At 51.2% G+C, this 23,493-nt stretch overlaps 2 protein-coding genes across 4 annotated transcripts in view; one reads left to right on the plus strand and one right to left on the minus strand.

Annotated features, from left to right (window-relative positions):
• The window catches only part of CRAT (carnitine O-acetyltransferase), an 18,771-nt gene extending 6,355 nt beyond the window's left edge, over window positions 1-12,416 (minus strand). The window contains exons 1-14 of one of the 3 annotated variants that reach the window (XM_063409988.1): window positions 11,966-12,242; window positions 9,984-10,086; window positions 8,594-8,857; window positions 8,010-8,128; window positions 5,898-5,951; window positions 4,854-5,019; window positions 4,116-4,290; window positions 3,492-3,670; window positions 2,370-2,470; window positions 2,064-2,183; window positions 1,451-1,573; window positions 1,186-1,321; window positions 676-738; window positions 50-187 (exon numbers count right to left, since the gene is read on the minus strand). In XM_063409988.1, the coding sequence (XP_063266058.1) occupies window positions 50-187; window positions 676-738; window positions 1,186-1,321; window positions 1,451-1,573; window positions 2,064-2,183; window positions 2,370-2,470; window positions 3,492-3,670; window positions 4,116-4,290; window positions 4,854-5,019; window positions 5,898-5,951; window positions 8,010-8,128; window positions 8,594-8,857; window positions 9,984-10,086; window positions 11,966-12,111 (1,887 nt within the window). In that variant the 5' untranslated portion in view covers window positions 12,112-12,242. Of the gene's footprint in view, window positions 1-49; window positions 188-675; window positions 739-1,185; window positions 1,322-1,450; window positions 1,574-2,063; window positions 2,184-2,369; window positions 2,471-3,491; window positions 3,671-4,115; window positions 4,291-4,853; window positions 5,020-5,897; window positions 5,952-8,009; window positions 8,129-8,593; window positions 8,858-9,983; window positions 10,087-11,965 lie in introns of all 3 variants that reach the window. The other 2 variants (XM_063409989.1, XM_063409987.1) reach the window with 2 other exon arrangements.
• Window positions 12,338-23,493, plus strand: part of PTPA (protein phosphatase 2 phosphatase activator) — a 23,959-nt gene continuing 12,803 nt past the window's right edge. Inside the window, exons 1-6 of the mRNA XM_063409995.1 lie at window positions 12,338-12,489; window positions 14,543-14,643; window positions 15,795-15,881; window positions 20,149-20,274; window positions 21,008-21,125; window positions 22,578-22,677. Coding sequence (XP_063266065.1) covers window positions 12,465-12,489; window positions 14,543-14,643; window positions 15,795-15,881; window positions 20,149-20,274; window positions 21,008-21,125; window positions 22,578-22,677 — 557 coding nt within the window. The 5' untranslated portion in view covers window positions 12,338-12,464. The remainder of the gene's footprint in view (window positions 12,490-14,542; window positions 14,644-15,794; window positions 15,882-20,148; window positions 20,275-21,007; window positions 21,126-22,577; window positions 22,678-23,493) is intronic.

The following is a 23,493-nucleotide window of genomic DNA, read 5'->3' on the forward strand; positions in this document are numbered from 1 at the left end:
GAAGGCAAGAAAAGGAACAGAGAGTGCTTCTGGCTCAGATGAGTCGTACCTGGCTGGTTGAGAGATTGAAGTGCATTGCAACAGCATAGGCTGTGTCCATGAAGAGGTCGGGGATGCTCACCAGGTCCTCGATGGCCTGGAGCTTCAGCCCCAGGAGGTGCCGGTCTATTGCGTTGCCCCGGATGGCCTGGAGGAAAGCAAGGATGGACACATGAAAGCCAGGCCAGCAGCAAGTGAGAAAAACTTTCTTTGGGTTAAAGGAACACTTCTAAAAGTGTTTAAAGTTAGAAGGAAACTAGATCTTGCCTTTAAGCCCAATAGTCTTGTTTGTAAGGACTGTGAAATTAAACACCCCGAGGGAAACAACCTTACAGTTCCCGCCCATGGACTCCTTTGGTTTAAGGGCTCCTTCTGCAACTTTGGTGTTTATCAGCAACAGAAATGGTAAGAAATGAAGCTATTGTAATATTTGATTCTCTCCTTTAGGCCAACCACAAGGGACACTTAACACACCAGCTAGAGAGGATTCAGTCTGTGGCCGTAGAGCACTTACACCTTTGCAACACTAATGGCCACACTGCTGTGTCAGGAGCAAAAGGTGTTCAGGTCCTGGCTTTCCCCAGAACTCTCATTTGCTGGTAAACCCCCAAGCCTGGCTGCACAGAGGACACTCACCATGTCTGTGTACTCCCTGTGGGCCTGCGTGGCTCTCCTCAGCAGATCTGCTTTCTCCTGGTCCTGAGAACACACAGATCTGTTTAAGTTTTTCTGGAGAATGGAGAACCTCATTCTGACTGGAGGACATTTCTGCTTTGTGTGTCTGTATGAAACTCATTTATAATTACTAGATTTAATTTTTACACCATTTTGTTTGGCAGTGTTACTTCATTCTGAACAGAGTTCATCCACCAGTAGCCAAACTTTGAGTAGCTGAACAGACTTACAAAGGACTTTTTGGTGAGCTCAGAAACATCCACGTGATGCTTTCAGTACGTGTGACAAAAAAGTCAAATCGAACCTCTGTTGTAAAGGGGTAAAGGGATGTGTAAAGATACTGCAAGCTCTGGTTTAGCTCAGTATGGGGTGCAGCCCTCCTTAGCTGAAACCAGGTGACACGGGGTTAGCCAAACAAGCAGCTTTTCTCTTTTGTGGATTCCTCTAACCCCACTTCTTAGAGATCCTCACCGATTTGTCAGGGCTGTCCATGGACTGCACAAACTTGAGGGAGTCCACGGAGGCGGAGCGGATGGTGTCGGTGCGGCCCAGGCGGAACATCCTCAGGGACGCGCTCTCGTACGTGGCACAGGAGCGGCCGTACATCCTGGGCAGGCAGGAGAAAGCCACAAAGTGAGTCTGCCCTGGGAGAGCCTGATCTGTGCCACCCTTATCAGGCTCACGTGTTTGAGTCTGCCAGTGAGGAGGCTGAGGAATGACCCAGGGGTGGTCTTACCTGTAGTACGCCAGCTGCAAGGCCAGCTGGATAAAAGCATCAGGGCTTATCTTCTCTGACTTGGGGAAACCTTTCCCAAAGTGATGAAAGACCATGACTTTGATATCCAGATCTTCAACCATTCTACAAGGAAAGAAAGATGAACTGTTCCTTTGTTGCTTGTTCTTGTAATGCAGAGGAATGGGTTTGCTTTCACAAGGCTCAGAGGGAACAGGCTAGCTGGATCTGACCTCTGCAGGGACAGAGAGCTCCAGCACACATAGATCTCTTTGGGCAGCACCACAGAGGTAAGAATTTTTGGCCACTGCTGAAAATCTTCACCAGGTTAGATGGTCATGTGCGTGTTTATGGTCCGGTATTCTGAGCTGGATCCAGTAAAACCTTGCTCTTTCTTAGCAAATGGGATGAATCAGTAATAACCCCTTTCTAGCACCTCTGACCTTATTCTTGGCAGTGCTTTTCAGCTCAGTTCAATGCTGTTGAGCCCAGAAGTCACTGGGAAAACCCCCTAGCATCAGTGGGAAAGCCTCATTTAAACCACTGACAGGCTCCAAAGGGGGACATGAATTCCTCCCTCAGTCACCCACCCATTCCTCCACTGCTTCATACTCACATGTTGAGGTCTTGCTTTGCCTTCTCTATGTCATTCTTGATTTCTGGGGTGATGTTAAACCGCAGCTTTTTGGGCATTGGCAGAGGAACCGTGGATGATTTGCCCACCTCAGGTTTCTTCCTGCACAGAGAAATGGTTCTGTTTGACCAGACCTTTGGCATGGCTCAGCCAGGAATGCCAGAGCCTGGCTAGAAATGCACAGGAGGTCTTCCCTAACACTTTGTGACACTGGTCACAGCCTGACAGACCCCTCACAGTGCCAAGAAGGGATCCCCAGTGCTGAGGAAAAGCAGAGGCAGGACTCACGTGAACTCCACAATGTGATCCAGAAGAGCAACGATGGGTGGGCCCTCAGCAGGAGCGTGCTCATACACGAGACCACAGGAGCCATCTTCAGCAATGATGAACTGGAAGAGAAGCAGGAGAGCACAGCGTTGGAGACAGACAGGCAGTGTGCCAGGCAGAGGACACCTGAGAGACCTCAGTGTCTCCCTGTCTGTATCAGAGCCTGTCCTTGCACACTGCAAGGTCTCCTTTAGCAGGACAGCAGTGGAAGCCTTTCAGCAGGTGCAGATCTGAGAGCACTGTTACAGTCCTGCAGAATTCCCTGGATAAGGGTGTGCCTGACATATTGGTGTGCTCAATGCTTTGGCCACACAGGGAGGTTCAGTGGTTATTTATTGAGATGCACCCACAGTACAGGAATAACATTGCCACATGCTGGCTTATCCTTACTTTTCAATCAGCTGGAACATCTAAACTTTATCCCCTTGGTGAAGAGTTCCAAATAGGAACAAAACAGCTGAAAACACTATGAAGAGTTCAGCAGGTATAAGAAGAGCCCTCTAAAGCATCATTGCTACAATCTGCAAGCCAGGATATACCCACTAATGAAGGAAAAGCTCCAACAGCAGCTGCTGTTGAAGGATCTTGACAAGACTGAATGGAGAAGAGATCAGAGGGATGCTGTGGGATGGCAGTGCACGTTTCAAAAAACAAAAAATGCCATTGGGCAGCTTCTGGCAGAACCAGGAAAAGTGACAAGCCTGTAGGAGATCCAAGGAACAGACCTCCCATCGTTTGGGCTGCCTCCGAGCAGACGAGGCATTGTTCACCGCAGGCAGAAAATTGATTTGTAAGGAACACAAAGACCTGCTGCACTGAATAAACGTGGGCAGAGGCAGACAGAGGCAGAAAAGAAACAAGTCCCTGAGGCAGCAATGAATGCTGGTGGCTGCAGGGGAATCTCACACCATCAGCCACCACTCCTTGTCTTCTTGTTTTTCCACTCTCTCGACATGAGGACCTTTACTGCAAACGGTTCCTGGGATTTTTCGACTTTTGTAGTCTCAGGAAACACCTCCAGAGCTGCCTCTTCAGCACCTTGAGAGCATGAGTTCTTACCTGCAGGGTTTTGTCAGTTCTTACCTGCAGGGTTTTGTCGAACCAGCGGTTGCCGCTGTTGAGGCGGCTGCCGCCCCCGTGCAGCATTTGCGCGGCCACGCGGCTCTTGTAGATGTCGTCGGACACGCGGGGCATGGGGGCGTCCAGGCACACGGTGCAGATGCTCTTCTCAATCGCACGCACGGACTCCTTGTTGGTCTTATCTGGGAGAGAAGTGAGCCGGGAGTAAAGGGGAGTTGTGTCATTGGAAGGAGAGAAGTTTGGAAGAGCGGGTTTGAAGGACGCAGTGTTGGGTTCCCACTGTAGCTCAGTGGGGGTGTACACAGCTGTTCTATTAAAATAACAGCCAGCTGTTACAGGTGTGTACATGCTGCATTCACCCTCCTTTTTTTACTTTTCTTACATCTGCCCATTCACAAGGCAACAAACTCTGGGATTTCACTAATCTTCACACTTTTTGAATCTGTACCTTCTAGCCCCCAAATTACAATAAATTGCAATGATTGCTTCTTTAAGGTGGAAAGTTCATGTTATCAGTCCAAAACAAGCTTCCAAAGGAAAGAACTGAGCAGAGCACAGTGGGGAGGTTTGTTATTCAAGGATTTGCAGTGTTTAATATCACTTGTGTGTGTTAGGGGGTCTACTGACCTTTCAGGAGATTGTTGTAGGCTTTTGCCCAGCTGTTTCGGTGGTTGGTGGTGAGGATCCCAACAGGTTCTTTGTTTGTTTGGAGGGAGGTGTTCCAAATCTTCTCCAGCTGAATGAAGAGCTGGTCAGCAGTAAGGGGAGATCCATCACTGTTGTAAACATCCAGCTCAAAGAACTGAAGGTGAGAAGAGTGGACAAGGACAGAGACAGAACGTGAGAGAAGGTAATTATTGTCCAGCCCCAGAAACCGGGAACAGCTCCTTTGAGAAGGTAAGACCCAGCTGAAGAATTCAGCTTGCAAGACCTTTGAAGGATGCTCAGAATTAAGAGACCCAAGTTCAGCTTCCCTCACAGGGCATAAGTACAGTCCTGGTTTAATGAAACCATGGTAACAAGGACCAATGAGGAATTCCTGTTTCTGGGACTAAGCTGCAGTGGGAGGGTTTGTTATCCAATTTCCACTTTCGGTTTCCAGTTGCAGACATGGTCTCTGGGCTTTGAGAGACAGGAATTACAGGGACAAGAAACAGAGAAAGACAGTATTTTTCTGCCTCTAGTCTGCTGCTTACCTATGGCAATTCCACCACTAGCCAAAGGGGATAAAGGAGCAGGAACAAATCCCTGGTGAGGCAAACCTTGTGGGCAGAGACTTCCTGTTATTCCCTTTCCTCTGGATAACAGCTAGCAAAAGGGACACCTGCACCTCAACAAACCTTGAAAGCCCAGCAGCTGCCCTACCTGGAAGTTGTGAACGACTGTGATGTGTCTGGACTGCTTTTTGCCTTTGCTGTAGTTAACAATGGAGTCTCGCTTGGGCCCGGGAATGCGGCAGGATGAGAGGATCTGGTAGTACTGGTTCATACACAGGGGCTTCCCACCCATGTACTCCACTGGAAGGGTCTCACTGGAGACACAGCAAGGACAGGGGGAAGGAGAGAGAAAACAGATCAGGGGGAGCAGGTCTGTGCTCCCCACAAAGGTCAGAGGCTCAGCCCTGCAGCTGCACTCAAGCAAAACTTTAAGGTAGAGGTGGCCTAAAGAAGGTGCTGTCCTTTTCCATTCCTAGCAGCTTTCTTAGTACAGGCTACAAAAAATGTCTGTTTGCTGGCCTTTCATTTGGGAAGGGGGAAATGACACTCTGCTTTCTGTGACAGCAGAGAATCAGATCTCTGGACCCACTCCATGGCTGTAGTTCTGAGTGACAAATGTCTGATATGATTCATGAACTAGGCAGGGGATCAGGCACTCCCTTCTGCAGTCATATTCCAACTACCCTGAACTTTGTCTGACTGTTGGTGTTGGTAAACATATTTTTGGACCTTAAATAAGGCATGTCCAGCAAAGATTTGCTGGTGACCAAAAGGAAAAGGGTAAAGGAGGAACAAATTTCTCTAGAGCTCGTCCCATCTAGCTGGAAGAGGAGAAACACCAGGAACCCACAATTAGAGACCTCAAATTCCTGCTGCCTGAGCTGTAGCTTGTTCTGTGAGCAAACAGAAATGCAAAGCTCCATGGACTGTCAGTAATGCTTGCTCCCTCCAAGCACGTTCCCATACCAGTGAAAGCATTAAAGTAAACAAATAACGTGAGGACAGAAGAATAAGTTTGCTTTTTTCCACTGGAGGGGACTGGCAGTGAGCAGTGCTGGGGATTACAGTATCTCTTTTCAAATATGTACTGTCATCTCTCGCCTTTCTATGTGGAAGGGAGATTTATGGACAAGGCTCAGCCTCTCTGTGACAGTGAGGAAGGTGTGAGCTCTCAGGAGGGTCAGTAACTCACTTGTCAATCATGGTCTTGAAATCCAGCATACCCTCGATCAGCTTGGCAGCAAACCTGGAAAAATACCAAGAGTAACAAGCTGAGATCAAGCACGGACTGTGTGAGGCTGAGGGACGAGCTGAGGAGGATCAGAGCTGTTCTCTGCTCCTCAGAAAGCTCAGCCTTTCTGCCAAGCCCCTGTTGTGCCCATCCCTCACTGATACAGCCACTCTGGGCTGTGATTTGAGATTGCTGGATAGTCCTACCATGTGGTACTTTCTTTTTTTATGTCTCTTACTACGCAGCCATGGAACTCTGGACAGCTTTCAGGGAAGCAGGACTCAGTCATCCATTCATGACCCTTTAACAGCAGTGTTTGCTACTGATGTGTTACGATTTTATCACATCTGAGTTCTGATTCTCAGCATTAAAACAGCAACAAGAGGAGGATTTCTGCCCTTCCCTGGCCAGAGGCCACCTTGGAGTGTCAAGCCAAGATGCAGCTGTTCCTCCCTGCAACGAAGACACCACTGCTGACTGAGTTCTACCCCAGTGAACATCCTGCTGCTAACACAACTCCAGAGAACCTTCCCCTGGCATCGAGGGCTTGGAAACAAAGGCAGATGTGCTGCATGTGGACTCTGATGTGTTGTGTTCACCAGGATCAACGTAAACACTGCCAACACTCCCAGCAGGGCTCTGACAAGCCACATCAAGCTGCTTAGCTGGAAGTGAGAGACTGGCCTTGTCTGACAGGGGAGCTCCCACCTGTCCCTGAGGGAAGGAGGCAGGAGGCCACTGGGACAGGAGGTTGTGTTGGTGGTGCCAACATTTGCAGGCAGTATCCTTTAGATTGGCTCAGCCTGCCCATCCCTAGAAAAGGGACAGAGGACACAACTCCAAGAACCTAAGGGTCCTGTGAAATGAGACATTCTGCAAGCATCAGTTTTCAATGAAAATTTCTCAGCCTTATTGCAAAACATGAGGGAATTACCAGTGAGAGAATCTGTGTTCCTTTCCAGAGAATGAACAGCCTGGAAGTAGAGTTTGGGCTTGAGGAGGGGAGGTTGGTTGACTTGTTTTCAGCCAACAGCTTTGCCAGGTTAAGGAGTAAAAAACCCACCACTTTCCAAATCTGCCTTCTGTTTTTGGAAGCTTTAGTTTCAAGCTGCACTGTCAGACTTCTTTGTGCAGCCACAAACTACCCAAACACACATTTAGATTGTGTTTTACACAGGAGCCCACCTTCCTATGCAGCTGCTGAATTCCACTGGTTGGATACCTGCAGTTTTCCAGGTTATTTGGAAAATTTAAGAGTAAATAATACGACAGAGAGATCTCAAGACATTTGTGTACTCTTGCACTGTTGTAAGGCTAATCCTCTGCTCAGGTGTATCGGGGAGTGGGAGGGAGGATTTGTTCCCAGCCTCACTGATCCCCTGGCTGGTACTTTGGATCTGCCAGGGCAGTGCTGACTGGTAACTGTGGCAAAGGTGACTGTGTAAAGGTTGGTGCTGAAGTTTTGCAGGTGGATTCGACACACTCCTAGTGGTGGTTAAAAATTAAAGGGAGCCCACAAGGAAGAGAGGGCATCACAGGGTCTGAGTGCAAGGAAAAGTTTGGGGTGGGAAGGCTGGTCACTGTGATGTTTCCCAAACCATGAATCACAATAGGGGACAGTCCTGTCAGGCTCCCCATCCCTATAAACTACCAAACTCCAGAGGCATTTCTGGGTGATCTCCTTTACATATCTGGGCTACTTTTTATACCTCCTTTAACCACACACACAATCACAGTGCCTCCAATACATCCTCACAATGTCTGCAGCCAGTGATGGGACCATTTTGCAGAGAAAATCTGTGCTTGAGCAAAGACCTAAACATAGTTTCTCAGTCCTTGTTTAATACCTGAACCACTGGACTCTTTGGTTTTCTCCCCTGATTAAATATTTAGTCTGGTGCAACCAGGAGTTTCCTTACAGCCTGGCAGCCTTGCCCTCACAGCACAGACAGCTCAGACCTAGGGATCACATTGTAATTACTCATTCCTAATCTGCCTTAATACCCTCATCCCTGTTGAGCACAGAAAGCTCATCCCACCTATAACCTAAGGGAAAGTAGAAAAGGATTTTACCTGAGCTGACCTTGTCGATCCAGAAAATCCTGCTTAGGTAAAACCACACCTGGGCTGGAGTGGACCACAACTGGCAGGCGATATTCCAGGTAAGCTGTCTTCAGCCACCAGTCTGAGAGCTGGGATGGAGAAAGAAAACATGCAGGGAGCTGCTGCTGTCCAACCCAATCCTGCCTGATAGGTCTCAGCATCCTGCCCCCAGCTCTGTTCCACACTTTGCAAAGTGTTTGGGGTTTGTACTATGCAGGAAGAAGGGGAAAGGAGGATTTGAGCAGGCATGGGGGGCTTTTGGTGCAGGGCTTGAGCAGATTTCCTTCAATTTCTTGAGGCAGCTGTGTGCTGCTGACAGGTTCAAGCCTTCAGGAGCCAGAGGCAGGGCCAGTGACTCCCTGTTCTGCCATAATCTCTCTGCTCAGCCAAATCCTGTGTGGAGTGTGCACAGCCTGGGGCGATCAGCAGCAAACTGGTCAGGAAGATGATGCCATTAAAACACAGGTGCCAGTGGATGCAGCCAGGACGGGGCAGAGATGCACATCAGCCCTCCACCCTCCCTACCCAGAGCTGGGACCAGAGCCCTGACCTACCCAGTTCTCTGTTTTCCTGGCTCTTCTCTCCAGGCCCTTCTGCAGCCTCTCGCCGACGCCTCCCGGCTTGCGGAACTTGTTGACCAGCTCCTGCGTGTGGCTCAGCTCCTCGGGGCTGACGATGGGCTGCAGGGCCAGCAGGTACCGCTCCAGGGTCTGCTGCAGCGGCGGCACGGGCAGCTGGGGCAGCGCGGCCTGGTGGAGCTGCAGCCTGCCTGGGATCTTGTTCAGAGCTGTCTGCTTCAGCAGGCCACAGGGCCTGGCCTGAAAAGCACAGAGCAAATGTCGAGACAAAACTTCCCCCGATGCAGCAAACTCATAGCCTGGAGCTATGAGTGTCCATCCCAGCCTCTCTGGGGGCACATGGGTGTCCCTGTCTGGGAGCAGAGCACGGCTGTGTGCTGAAGAGGGTGCAGGACATCCAGGAAAGCTGTGAAAGAGAAACTCCATCTCCCAAGATACCTATTCTCAGCTCCTCAGAGAAAATGCTGCTGGGAGAATGACACATCTCCCCACTCTCTGGACACCTTCCAGCTGAGTCTCCATGTGATGGACAAAGTCAAACCCTTCCATCCCATGGTAAGTGGGAAGGAAGTTGTGAAAAAAAATAATCTTATGTGCTACCAGAAACTTTCATTATTTCTTACAAAAGCAGAAGGCTGAAAGGCAGAACCCTTGCGCCAAACCAAACTATCCTTTTGGCTTTGAGGAGGCAGAATTTAGCTAAGTTTGGGGCAGGATTAAAATACCTCTTCTCTGTTTGTTCAGGAAGCCACGGGTGATGCCAAAAGGCTCCTGTGATCCAACTGGGTCATGTAGGAGCAAAAGCACCAACCACCTCCCTGGCTGGAGGGAGGAACAACGGAACAACAACGGAACAAACCCAAGTGCTCACCAGGAAATCAACTCACCAGTTTTCCCCAAAAAGAATAACAACATCCTTTTAGATGAACAGGGTTGGACATTCCTCAGCTTGAAGATGTTTCAATAGTACTCTCCAAGGTTTCCAGTTCCCTCTGCACCTCCCTCTCCCATGGATCTACTGAATCAGACACTCCTGCAGGACTCTGGACTTTGCATTGTCAGTGTACTGAGGATGCAAAGCCACTGAGAACAACATTCCCTTTGACTTCCAAGTGAGAAAATAGCTGTCCCCACACCTCCTCCCAGTGGTTAAGCACAGAGAAGAAAGAGCTAAATCTACAAGGTACAAGAAACTGCCCTGTTTTTGGGCATGTGGGTCTTTGTGGGACCTGGAAAGAGCTGTGAGATTCAGGTTTGGAGAAGGAATGAGAAAAACAACAGGACGAGGAATTACTGAAGCATAAAAGAAGAGTGGAACTGGCAGGAAAAGAAAGGTGTTGATCACAGCAGCTTGGGCATACTGTACCTTCTCTGCTTGCTTCTGCTTCCTATCCATGGTCGGTAGGACAGAAAAGCCCGTAAACCTCTCCCTCGGCCTGTGTGGGTCTCCTCTTCCACCTGACAATGTGCTGCCCGTGCAGGGCGTCACCTCATTAGCCAACTGGCACAGGACTGCTCCAATCACAGGGCTCAAGGGCTGGCACAGCCCCGGCAGGGGACAGGAATCACCAAACCATTGGCTTGCGACAACTGCCCTGAAGGTGCCCCTCTGGGCAGCTGATCAATACCTGGCTACAGCCTCTCTCTGACCAAGCTCTGGGCTCCAGCTAGGGCAGAAGTGGGGATGGTGTTCCTTCAGCTTCTGCCTGAATCACAAAACTACTGTGGCCGTCGGGAGAGGTACCTGGACTTAAGGCAAAGGAGACCCCTGTTTATGTCCTGGAAGTGGCACCATGGGCAGTACCTTAACTCCCCATACATGTGTGGTCATTATTGCAAGCTGAAATTTTGGGGAGTTCTGGGTTGTCAACTTTTAAAAAATAAAAACCAGAAACTTTCTCCACAGCAGGGCGATGAGAGTGCCATGCAGTCACAAGGAATATCAGCCCCTCCTTCATGTCTGTCTAATGAATTGAGAGGCAGAGAAGCAGTCTGCATAGCTTGAAAAGAGTATGATGATTCCAAGCAAACAGCTGCAAATTTTCCATGGGGTAACAATGAAAATCCCCAAACAAACCCATGGAAGCCACTGTATGTTAAAATGTGGAATGCATTTGTTATCTTCCTTCTGTTTGGTTTGGGGTTAAACTCAAGTATTTGGTGGGAGGGGGAACAGTGACCAGAGCTGAGAAGGCAGCCGGCAGCAAACAGAGGGAACAGCCCAAGCCTCCCCACAAGCAGCAGGAAAATGAACAGGGTGTGCAGACAGGGCCAGCCTGTGGGCTGGCATTGCTGCTGAGCCACGTTCCAACACAGCAAAGAACCTTTTCCAGAGCCTGCAAAATTGGTGGGAAAGAAAATCCACCTGCTGGGGGGCAGAAGGAATTTCACAGCTGATTCTTGGCACAGTCACAGCACTGAGTGTCAAGATGTCAGAGGTTTGTCTCTTATTTTTAAATCAGAATCTCCACTGCCCCTTAAGCCCAGAGACAACTGGCCCTGCCTGGTCCCTCAGTAACTGTGAGTGGATACACACTGTAGCTGCTGTTCTGCTGCTCTGTCTCCTTCTCTCTGGACACCTCAGTACAAGAGAGACAGGGCACTGCTGCACAAGGTCCAGAGGAGGACATAAAGATTATTAAGGGATTGAGTATCTCTCATATGAGGAGAGTGAGAGGCTGTGTGAGTTCATCGTGTTTAATCTGAAGAAGAGGAGGCTGACAGGGAATCTCAACAATCCATATAAATACCATCAAGGTGGGCGGCAAGAGGGTGGTGCCAGACTCTCTTCAGTGGTGCGAAGTGACAAGAGAGGGAGTAACGGCCATAAACTAAACCCCAAGAAGTCTGCCCTCAACATGAGGAATAACTTTTTTACACTGAGGATGGCAGAGCACTGTGCCCTAGTGCCCAGGGCTGGCATGGAGTCTCCCTGTCTGGAAACATTCCTAACCCACCCGGACACGTTCCTGTGTCACCTGTCCGCGATGACCCTGCGTTGGCAGGAGGGTTGGACAGGGCGATCTCCGGAGATCCATCCCTTCCAACCCTGACAGTTCTGGGTTTGTCATCTCCACCCCGGACAGCTTCACCGTGCACGCTGCCGCCAGGAACGGGAAGAAACCAGCGGGCCTAGGGGCCTGCCATCGGCGGGGTCCCTGCCCCGCTCCCGGGGGAGGTGGCACCGCCGGGAGCCACCGCCTGCCCTGCCCCGGCTAAAGGCCCCGCACGGACCCGGGCTCGCTGCCCGCCCACCCTGTACCCAGTGCAGGGACCCGCCCGGCCGCCACCTCGCGCCCCGTCCCCGGCCGGTCCTGGCGGAGCCGCCCCTGCCGGTGTCGCTCTTACCGCAGCCCTGGCCACCAAGGCGAGCATGGCCCCGCGCCCCGGGCCCCGGGCCCGCCGCAAGGACACCCCGGCCGCCGCCGCTCCACCGCCCCGGGGCGGGGCCGCCGCGCCGCCATCTTCGAGTGGGGCGAATCCCGCGCGGCCATCTTTGAGAAGGGCAGTGATGCTTTCAGCGGAGGGAGCGCCGTGACCGGTGTCGGAGCCGTGTTGCGGCCGCTCTCTCCGCTGCTGTCTCACGGAGATGGTGAGGACGGACCTTTCTCTCGCGCCTCCGCTGCTCTCCGCGCACACCCGTCCATCCCCGGTGTGGGCAGGGAGGACCGCGCCCTGCACAAGCATGGCGGCCTGAGCACGACGGTGGCCGGCAGGGGCCGGTCCGCCGTGTGACAGCCCGGGAACGACAGGGCCGGGCGGCGTGCCCTGCTCAAAGATGGCCGCCGGCGGCTTCGGCCTGCGCGGAGGTGGGAGGTGAGCGGCGGCCGGGCCAGGCTGCGGGAAGATGGCAGAGAGCGAGCGGCGGGCAGGTGAGGGGCGGCCGGGAGGCTCGGGGAACCACCGGGCTGTGCGCTGCGCTCGGGGCCTCGCAGGGCCGTGCTCGCGGCCGGGGAGAGCCGGTACAAGGCCCCGCGCTCCGGGGGTGCTGGGCTGAGGGCGCCCGGGCCGGGCTGCGGGGGGCGGTGGCAGCAGCGCCCGGCCCGGGGAGGGGAAGGAAGGGGGGAATTTGCTGAGGGTGTGAAGGACCTGGGGCCCCCGAGTCTTGGCACCACCCCAGGGCGAGGTGGGTGGTCGGGACTGAGCCTCGGGATCGGGAATCCCTGTGAGCCCCGGTTTTGTGAGTGGTTCTCGTGCTGAGCCGGGTGGCCTTTGGCTCTCCCTCCTCACACCGTGACACAAACCTGAAAGTGCCTGCTCTGTCCAAGCTGCTTCTCGTGATAAAGCTGACCCGCAGCACTCCCGTCTCCATCACACCGGTGAGCTCGGACTGCTGTGTATTCATCCCAGAGTACTGTAACCCCTGCAGCCCTCAATGTTTCCCTCCTTGAGTATTCCTGGTCTCCTCACCGAGAGGAATTGCACAAAATGTGTGTCAGAAGCAGTGATGGCTGAGAAACAAACCCAAAGAGATGAAAGGAGTTCTGTTAATGGCGAACACCCAGACCAGGACACTGCCCTGGCATTTATGTGTCACCTGTACCGATGGGCACATCAGTGTTTGGCTTTTCACATCACTGCTGGGGAGCTTTTCATTGTTCTCATGTTATAAACTCTTAAAAGCAGAACTCCATTGGTATGGTGCCAGTCCCTTTGCGTTGTGTGCTGAATTTTCAGGAGATACACACGTGTCTTTAATTTAAATTCATCACGTGTTGTTCCTCTCATCCTCGTACCTGGAAGTTTTGCTGTGACTTCTGCAGGAAGGAACTGAACACTGCAACCTTCCGGGCAGGAGATGGGGCTGAATTTGTTCAGTGCATGGGGAATGTGAAAGGCAGAGAAGTCAAAGGTTGTATGGCAAACCTATAGCAGACTCTGTGTGCTTCCTGGGACTTTGGATTCCTTTTAATGTGATCTGCCTGCTAGAGAGCACTGTGGAAAAGGCTGCTGATGTTTCTGGATCTTGTTTTCCGTGTTAATGCAGCTGATAATATTTTAAGGAGTTGGAGTTTAGTGGTGTTTGGTAGGGAGACAGTGCCTGAACTGGCTGGGCTGTGGACGGCAGTTGCTGGAGTGTGTCAGGGCAGCTGGTGCTGCATATGTGCCTGCTGATTTTCTGGGATTAAAAAGGTGAACTGAGTAACTCTGACAGAATTCATAAATTGACATTAGTGCCCAGGTTCCTTGACAGTGTTCTCTGCACTGCCTCTTGCTATTAAAAGTTGCACTTACAGGAGTGTAATACAAATTACTTTAAACCTCCTGGAGCTTATCTGGTTCTGCAGGTTGGGCCCTGGGTTCAGATGCTGGGGAAAAGAGTCCCTCTAATTCATTAGAGACTCACATTTGCATTAAATATTGCATCCTAGGCTCTGAGAGAGCTTTGAAATTAAATGATCTTCACAGCTTCCACCTGGAAGAGGCTGTGCCCCATCTTCCCCCAAGTCCTGGTGCTGCCTGGACCAGAGCTGTGGCTCTGGGCTGCATTTATTGCACTGCTCCAGCTTGTGCATGCAGGAATTACCCTTTCTGGATGGATGAAGTTCAGTCTTAACACTGAAAAACAAGGCAGAGTTAGTTTGTAGGGAAGCTCAGTGCTTCAGCATGGCCTGAGGTTTGGCTGCACTAGACAGAAATAATTAAACTGGCTGGATGTTGCCTTTGTTATCTCCTGCACTAGTTTCTCTGTCCAAATGGGAAATGCATCTTTAACGATGCAAATAGACATAATGCCTCTTTCTGAAGGCTTGCAGTGTCCTTAGGAGGATGTTGGTGAGGAAGACTTGGTGAGATTACAGCCCAGCTGGGATGGATTTGTGTGCTTTGTATCTCCTGAGAAATAAAGCTCATTTCTCAGAAAGAAAAATAGAGGATTTCTCCTTTTCCAGTGCCTCTGTTTTACCTCTTTTTTGCATCTCCCAGGTGCCTCTGAGGAGGTGCCTCCTCCTGTCCAGCAATGCTTCATGGTCCCCAAAAAGGAGATAAACATGGTTTCCGACATGGCCAAGTGGAAACGATCTCAGGTATGGCTCTGGGGACAGGGAAGGCTGGGAAATGCTGCTGATCTTTTGGTGGCAGCCAGGTCTGGCCTGGGAACAGCCAGGAAGTAAAGGAGGTTTGGGCAGAGAATGGGAAATAATTGAATTTGTGTTTTACAGCAGAAGAGTTGGTGCTTCTTTGTAGGAAAATTACTTGGCAGTAATGATTACTGCTCCCTCCCAACAAGCTGAATGAGAAGCTGGTGACTGTTTCATCCTACCTGGCTTGTCCTTTATAACCAAACTGGATTTACCCAGCCTTGTTTGAGCTCACTCTAAACATGATTCTGCTGCCTGGCCCTGGTAGCACCAGCCTGGGTTGGTTCCTTCCCACTGTGCTGTTCTGGAAAGGGCTCTAGAGCTGAGCCCTTCAATTTCCTGGATAATTTTTGTTTACAGCCCGGTGGATCTGGTGGAACAAGCAGGTTCTCCCCTCTCTGCCTTTGAGGTATTGGGGTGTTGGCCCAGACTTGTCTCACCTCTTAGGAGCAAATTCTTGCCTGATGACTGACGTGAGATATCTTGAGAGAGGCTGATGTTATAGCCAGGTGTCAAGCAAACCTCTGGGTGCAACTTCCAGTTTGTCTCCTGGGTTTAAGGACTTGCTCCTGGTCAGGATTTCCATGCAGGGAGGGAGAAGTGGCCGTGTGCTGCTGTGGAGCTGCACTGGAGATGATGCTTCCAAAGCAGCAAATTGAAAGAGAGGAGGAGTGGGGAGCCTGGGCTGTCTCCCACTTCTCTATCATGAGCACAGGGAAAGAGTCCAAGGGGGAAAGGGAAGGTAACAGCACAGGTCTGGGAGCAGCAGTGCAGAGCAGTTGAGACTCTGCAGAACTGAGGAGTTTGAATTTGACCTGATAAGAGCTGAGGGAATGATTTTGGGGTCAGTGGGAACATTTTTAGGATTCTTCTTCCTGTAATTTTTGCAGCGATGCAATCGCCACCTGCCTTCTGCTGCCAGGGCTGCCAAAAAGAGCAGTGATTTCACAGCAAGCCCTGCACCCCTGGGTGTCTCCAAAGGAGTGTGGTGTGCTGAGAAAGGTTCTCTTGGGGTGCAGGATGCTCCTGTGCTGTGCTTTGTGCTCAGACAGGCCCTGGGCTCTCCCTAAAGCTCTGCCCTCTCGGTGTGTTCGCAGGCATACGCAGACTACATGGGCTTCATCCTCACTCTGAACGAAGGTGTCAGGGGCAAGAAGCTGACCTGTGAATACAAAGTTTCAGAGGTAGGAGAAGAGTTTGGATCCCTTTGTTACTCCTTTCCTGCCTTTTTTTTTCCCTTTCCTCTCTACAGTGAGTATTTCCTGGGTGAGGACTGAATTGGTGGCTTATCTGGGAGCCAAGGGAGAATGAGTGTGGTTGGGCTGTGGTTGGGGATGCAAATGTCAGGGCGCATTTGGTTCCTTGGTGCACACTGAATCCCCCTCCCTTGGTCTGTGCTGCAGTGAAGAGATTCTTGGATACATTTTTATTAATCACAGCTGTGCAAGAAAGCTAAGAGTGATGTATAAAGATCTGTAAAAAAATGGGCAGCAGACTGGGCCCTGTGTTTATAGCTTCGTTCTGGTGTGGGAGGGCAGCTGATGATGGTGTTTAATCCAGTCTCTATGTTTGAAGTACTGTGTTGAGTCCAGCCTTCCCTTCTAGGAGCCAGTATGTGAATGAGAAACTCCCCTGTAGTTCATGGAGGGGATTGGGGATAATGAGTCTCTCCCTAACAGGCTTTGTGCCCCCCTTTTGTTCCTTCAATTCAGCAGAAACTGCTGTCAAATGCTGCTCTTGCTTTCTGCTGTTTGCATTTCACCTTTGAGTTTTGTCTTTGTCATGATCTCGCTTATTCCCAACCATTCACAGAGCACTTCTAGGGAAACAAAGCATTAAAAATGAACAAAACAAAGAGGGGGGAAAAAAACCCATCCCTCTTCAACAAGCCCTTTGAGCTGTCAGGAAAAGCTGTACCAGGGCTGTGTCTGCAGAAGAGCCCTCTTGGAGTGAATGTTTTCCATCCGTGATCCCAGTCCGAGTAACAAGCAAGAGACAGGATCCCAACTGCTTGGGAAGTGGCAGGGAACAAATCTCATTCCCTGCACACTGAGGAGAGCAGAAGCCTGTGGCTTGAGGCACAGGTGGAGCATCCCCAGGGTTGTCTTGTTGATGAGGTTGCTTGTTCACACAGGCTGCTTTGTAGATCAAACTGCTTATCTGTGCTTTTAAAGGCTCAGCCCCTCGTGGCCTCTTCTTGCATCTCTGCTCGGCTTTCTTCTCTTTTGCTGTACCTGCTACCGATGTGCTTTTGTGCCATCCCATCTTCCTCCCTGATCAAATGCCAGGGACACCTTCCTTTGGCAAATGACCTCCTGAAATCCTTTCTGCTGGATGCATATCCTCTCTGTGACTTACTGGTATTGTTTAGCCATGGAATAAAAAAATGGAAGCATGGTCTGCTGTGCTTTTGAAAGAGGCAGCTTAGTGATTTCCAGAGAGTGTGTGTCGATACCAACGTTTCTGCTGGAGCAGGAGCTGGATCCTGTGGGGGCTGAGTCCCCTTGGAGACTTGCTGAGCTTGCTCTGCTCCTACTGACACATTGTGTGGAGCTGTCCAGGGTTTGCTGGAGGCATCTGACAGGCGCTGATAGCAGGCTCTGGCACAGACACTGTGTCTGGCGCAAGGTTGTGTGAGTGATAGGCTGTGACCCGCCTTCCCCTCCTGCAGGGAGTGCTTTCCACGTGGGGATCCATCAGCAACTTGCTGGGGCTGCAGCCTGGAGCAGTGCCTTGGATCAGAGGAGCAGTGCAGTGAGGAAGATGAGGTTAATTTTTGCCATGCAAGCGGTAGACCTTCCCTTCAAACAGACCAATGCACTGGGGGAAACTGGTCGGTCTTGTGGCTTGCTCTGCTTCCAGGAAGGAAGTGGGGAGAGCAGCAAATGCTCTGATTTTAGCAGCTCCCCATTCTGACAGAGCCTGAGGAGCCCAGAGGGGGAGAGTTGGTCGCCACGGGCAGCTTTGGCTGCCGTGGTGCCTCCTCAGCACCTCTGTCTGCCTGGCCCTTGCTCTCAAGAGCTGCTGACAGGTCTGTGCTCCGTAGGAAGCCCTGTGGTTTGCCTTTGGGACCGGTGGCAGACTCAGGGTCAAGGAGATGCAAAATCAGCACAATGAGAAGAGCAAGGAGAGCAGGGGGGAGGCTGCCCTTGCTTTGATCACTGGAAAGGTAAAGCAAAAATAGAGCTTAAAAACCCAGCCAGGCAAAACAGGCTGCAGTGGTGCTGATGGCTGTGTTCCCATAAGCTCCTTTCTCCCCCACAGGGGTCAGCCCTGGATGTACAGGCTTCCTCTGCTGGACAATGGGAAGCTGCTTCTTTTAGTTACCCCCTTTTCAAAGGGTCTTGAGCCCAAAATGAGCTGCAGCTCTTTAATTATTTATTGATATGGCTGAGCCGGCAGCTGGGTCCTGCTCTCCCGTGTTCAGTGGGGCTGGGCTTTTAATCCCTTTAAAGCCAGCGAGTGGGGAAGGGGAGGTTGGGCTCTCTGCTCCCCAGGGAAGGAGCTGGTCCATGCCAGCCATTTATCCAGGCAGCACCGAGTGCTCGTGGAGAGGGTTTGAAATACGGCGGCTGCTCATAATGAGCTGCTGGTGCTGGCGGATAAATCACCAGCACGATTTAATTATTTAATGCAACCCAGTGCTGGGGATGCTGTTGCTTAATTGGAGGGGAATGCAATAGCCAGGAAGGAGTAGGCCTGAGTCCAGATGTGGCCCAGTGCAATGGGAATGTGTTTGATTCCTACAGTGTTTTGGGAGCAGGGAGCTGTGCTGCTTCGGTCCACTCAGATCTGGGGCACTGGCCTGGTAGTGCCTCCAGTGCCACCCAGAATTTTAGTCTTGTCCCTTTTTTTGAGTTCTCGGTGTGCTCAGGTCTTGTCCCAGTCTCTTGTCTGGCTCTGGCCAAATGTCGAGGTCCTGGGGTGGGAGGATCCCTCTCCTGCTTGTTCCCACTGGCTGATCCCACCATGTCCTTGGGGTGGCACCTCAGGAGTCACTGTCTGTGGGAGACTGTGTCTGCCACAAAACCCTTCCTCCTGGGAGCAACCTGCATCTGGTTCAGTGGCAGCACAGCTCTGCCATGCCTGGCTCTGCCCACCCCCTCTGAGTGGCACTTCAAGGGCTGGAAACTTGCTGGGCTCTGCTGTTTCCTTGTCCTCCCGACAGCAGCGTGAAGAATTGAACCACAACCCAGGAGACCAGCCAGCTTCACACGGTCGATGCCTCCAGCAAAGTCAAACCAGCCGCTGCTTCTGCTGTCCTCTTTGTCCCCTTGAAGGAGGAATCCCCTCTCGAGACAGAGGAGCCTACATTGCCCGGGGCCTGGCCAGCTGCTGTGGTGGCTGATGGCTCTCCAGCTGCTTGGAGTCAGGCAGGGAGAATCCCAGAGCCTCCGGCAGGCTTGACCAGTTGTCAGCAGAGCCTCCTGAAACTGTCTGGAGCTGCTGAAAGTGCTGCCTGTGGTGTTGTCTCTTGGTATGGGGGGTGTAGCTGTTTTCCAGCCACTTGGGCCAGGCAGGGAGATGGTGAGCATTGGCCAGCTCTGGTCTGACAGCACAGCTGGAGACATTGTGCTGTGTCACCTGCTGCACCTGTTTTCCTTCATGGCCACTTTCATACATCCTACATGGGTCCCTCGCTTCCAGCACTGGGTGTGAGAAACAGGGCTGTGGTCTTGCTGTTGTTGCTGTCTTCCCATCAGCTTTGTGTTTGAATTGAGACATTTCTCTGAGAGCTTCTCATTCCTGCTCTGGTGAGAGCACTGGTGGGCTAGCCAGGCTGCCTGTTCCCCTGGATAGGTTGTGTTTTGCCACGTGCAGTGGGTGTCCCTGGGCTGGAGCTCCCTGGTGGTCTGGCTGGTAGGAGTTTGAAGCAACAGGAATCATGCTGAGAAGGTTGACTTGCTGTACAAATAACATCAACTGCTAATCCTGGCTCCTAAGAGACACTTCAGGACAATTATTAGAGCCTTGAGAAGGGCCTTTAAATCTGCCACTGCTGAGGATGCCTAGCACTGTATACGTGCTATTCTTTATCCTATGGGGAATGCAGGACCCTTAAGATGTTGAGCCTGAGTTATGTGTTGGATGTCCCTGAATCGTGTAGCACTTCCCTGCCTCTCAGTCCTGTGAGGACTGTTCTACAGCCAGGAGCTTGCTGTAGCTCTTCTCCAAGAGATTTTGGAGCACGGTGCTGTTACAGCTTGTGAAAGACTGTGTGGGTGACTGGGGAGTCTGCCTCAGGCTGGGCTTTGTACTGGACTGCTCTCCTGCAGGGAAGAATGCTTTTTCTGTCCCCTCTGCATTTTGAGGAGGATTGGCATAGCCCATTTCCCTCTTGGGAAGAATGGTGTGGGCTTTAATGACTCCCATCAAGGGGAGACATGTCAGAGACTGAGGGGCTGCTCTGTTTTATGTCACTGTGACCCCTCACCCTCTTGCTGTGTGTAGCCCATTGAAAAGCTGGTGGCTCTGCTGAACACCCTCGACAGATGGATCGATGAAACCCCGCCAGTGGATCAACCTTCTCGCTTTGGGAACAAAGCCTTCAGGACCTGGTACGCCAAACTAGACCAGGTGAGCATGTCTGTGCTGTGCATGTTACCTGCAGCTCCCACAGAGGGGCAGTGTGCCCAGCAGGGCTGGGAGAATGGCTCTATTACTGTGTGGCAGCCAAGCAGCTCACAGAGGGATTGCTCAGATAAGCCTTGAAGGATCCACCTCTTGATATGCATCACTTATCCCTGACTTGGTGTGTCTTTTCCTCCTGTGAGAGCATATGGGCCATGTAAATGCTCTTGGCTGGGTCTCCAAGTTCTGATGAATCACAAGGGCTGTCCAAGCCCAAGGAATTCCTTTGCACAGTAACTGCCCACTGTGTCACAGAATGAGAAGAAGATCAGGGAAAACTCCTCGAATTCCTTCAGCTCAGAGCACTTGCCCTGCACCAAGCTCTGGAGTGGCACTGACCCAGTCCCAGCAGCAGTGGCCTTGCAGCTGCTCTAGTGATGCTTTGTCCTGGAGGTGGCTCAGTAGGTAACAGGTTCAATGTACTTGGGTGATGAAGCATTTCTGTCCTGCACGATGTGTGTGGCCTGAATAGATCTCAGGACAAGCTCTCCCTGACTTGTTCCATCTCTGGAGATGACTTCTCCTACAGGAGAATTTGCTCCTCTCTCATGCTGCCTCTAGGCATTGCAGAGCACCACTGCAGCCGTCACGCTGTGACAGCATCTGAGCACAGGGTGCCTTGTCCCTGGGGACTGTGACAGATCTGTGCCCACCCATGGGAGTCTTTCGTGTCTTTCAGGAGGCAGAGAAGTTGGTGTCAGCAGTGATTCCCGAGCATTTGGCAGATGCTGCCCCAGAAGTGGCTGTGTACCTGAAGGAATCCGTGGGGAACTCCACCCGCATTGACTATGGCACAGGTACCTGGGCTTGCACACTGGCCAAGGCTGGGCTTGTCGGGAAGGGACCCTTTGGAGTTGGTGCTGTATTTATTTAAATATATCATTACTGCTTTTTTTAGGGCCTGCTTGAAATGAACACCTTCCTTTTCGGGTCCTCTCACCCCTGTGCCCTGTGGGGTGTGACTGAGAGCTGGGGCTGGGAGCTGTGCTAGAGCTGTGACACCTTTCACATCTCCTCAAGGAAGTGGGAACCAAGCTGTTCTGGGATGAGCTGTAGGACCTGCCTCACTGCATGCAGCAGTCCTGCAGCAGGCAGTTCAAAGGGATCAAATATACTGGCTTGAATTAGAACTAGAGTGAGAACCATGTTCGTGTTCAGTGGGAGGTGTCCCAGAGGGACATCATAATAGTCTGGTGGTCCCCAGAAGGGACTTTGAAATTTGAAGGTCGAAGCACCTGAGGAGATACTGAATTGCAGGGGAAGTAACCTCACAGGCTTCAGTGAGAACTAAATACAGAATTGTCTGCATGCTCTGCTCCTCTCTGGAGGATAGCTGTGTCCTCATCAAAAGGCAGGAGAGCAGGATGCTGTGAGTGCAAGGAAACATGACTTGGGACTTGGGCAGGGAGAGGAAGAGAAGGCTGTGGGTAAAGACTGAAGGATTGGAGGCTGTGCAGTGCTGGCTGCGGCTCACTGGCACCAGGGGGAGATGTTGTCCTTGGAAAGGCTGGATGGGGTTTGGTCAGCTCAGAGAAGGAAATTCAGCCTCTCCTCCCATCCCCTGTGTCCCAAGCCAGGGGCCCTTGTCCCAGCTCACAGTGTCCAGACTGTGTGTGCTTTTTGTTGCTACACTGGGAACTGCACCTGTCCATAGTGTGGAGCTGCTGATGTTGCATTCTCCCTTCTTCCGTGATCCTTCCTACCTAAAGACATTTCTGGGTTTGCTGGTTGTTTCTTTTCCTTGCTGTTAGCTGGAGGGCCAAGCTGCAGAGGCTTAGCCTGAGATCCCAGTACCTTCTGGGACAGACTGTTCCTGGCAGTATCATGGGATCTGCATCCTCCCAACACGGAGATATTTTTGTAGCAGGAGGAAATCTGTTTGCTTGCAGATGTGAGGTTGTCTTGCATCTCCCAAGCAGATGACTCTGCAGTGCTCCACTTCCCTGGCTGTGCCAAGTTCCTGGGAAAGTCCCTGCCTTGCTCTCAGCATGCCCAGTTGGAGCTGTTTTTCCTTAAGAAGTTCTTTTCTCTAAGTTAATCATCACCTTATGAATGTCTAGAAGGTATAATTTGGTTGGGTGCTGCAGGGGGATGAAATACTGTCAGCTCATGGCATTAACAGTGACAATAGGGTTGGGAGGGGACTGTGGCTGCTGTGATTTCTGAGGAGCTGTTGTGGTGCCCACAGAAAGGTTGTCCTGGGGGCCAGAGACACCTGTGTCATGTCTCTCCGTGTCTTTCATCTCCAGGGCACGAAGCTGCATTTGCAGCCTTTCTCTGCTGCCTCTGCAAAATTGGTGTGCTCAGAGTGGATGACCAGATGGCCATTGTCTTCAAAGTGTTTAACAGGTGAGGTAATGGGAGCAGGAGGGCTGGAGGTATTGGGCTGTTTAGGGGGAAGGGTAGAATGGGAGAGCTGAAGACAATTTTAGACAATATTAGGAGCAGATGTACTTTTTAATGGACTGTACACTGACCCATTATAACTGTCTCAAAAAGAGGTGATGGCCCCTCATCTTCAGAGGCAGAGTGTCCTTCTGGAAAGTTACTTTAGTGGAGCACAAGTTAGTGAACTCTGTGGGTGAGGCTCTGTGCTTTGTGATAGACAGGAATATCTGATGAGAGGATCTAACATCTCTTCAGGCATCAAAAATAAAAGATCTATGCAACTGGCAGGCCTCCACTGCTCCTCTAGGTGTGTTTCCAGCCCAGGAGGTAGAGTTGATAGTGATGAAACTGGTGGAATGGGTGTTTGGAGTCCAGAGATGTAATCCCAGCTGTATCACTGTTTGGTGGCATGGAAACAATTTCCTTCAATACTACTTCCAGCTTTAATTTTCCACCTGAAAAGTGGAAGTAGTGATTGCTGTAAGGTAGAAAATTCTGTGCTCTTTTGGAAGTTGATGAAGGGATGCAAAGTGTCAATGTTTTCAAATAACAGTGGGGATGAGGAAAGATCTGCACAATCATAAGACACTGCAGATAAAACAAACCCCTGCCACCGGATTTCTCTGTGCATTTGGTGTTAGGTACCATCAGGCTGCTTTCTGTGGCAAAGGAGCTGAATATATATTCTGTGAACTGTGCTGTATGATAAATTGTGTCCTTTCCCCAACTGGTTATTCTTGTCCTCACAAAATTCAAAGACGGGAGAAGGCCTTGCCT

The sequence above is a fragment of the Prinia subflava genome, chromosome 12 (assembly GCF_021018805.1).
Source record: "Prinia subflava isolate CZ2003 ecotype Zambia chromosome 12, Cam_Psub_1.2, whole genome shotgun sequence".
Classification (NCBI taxonomy): domain Eukaryota; kingdom Metazoa; phylum Chordata; class Aves; order Passeriformes; family Cisticolidae; genus Prinia; species Prinia subflava.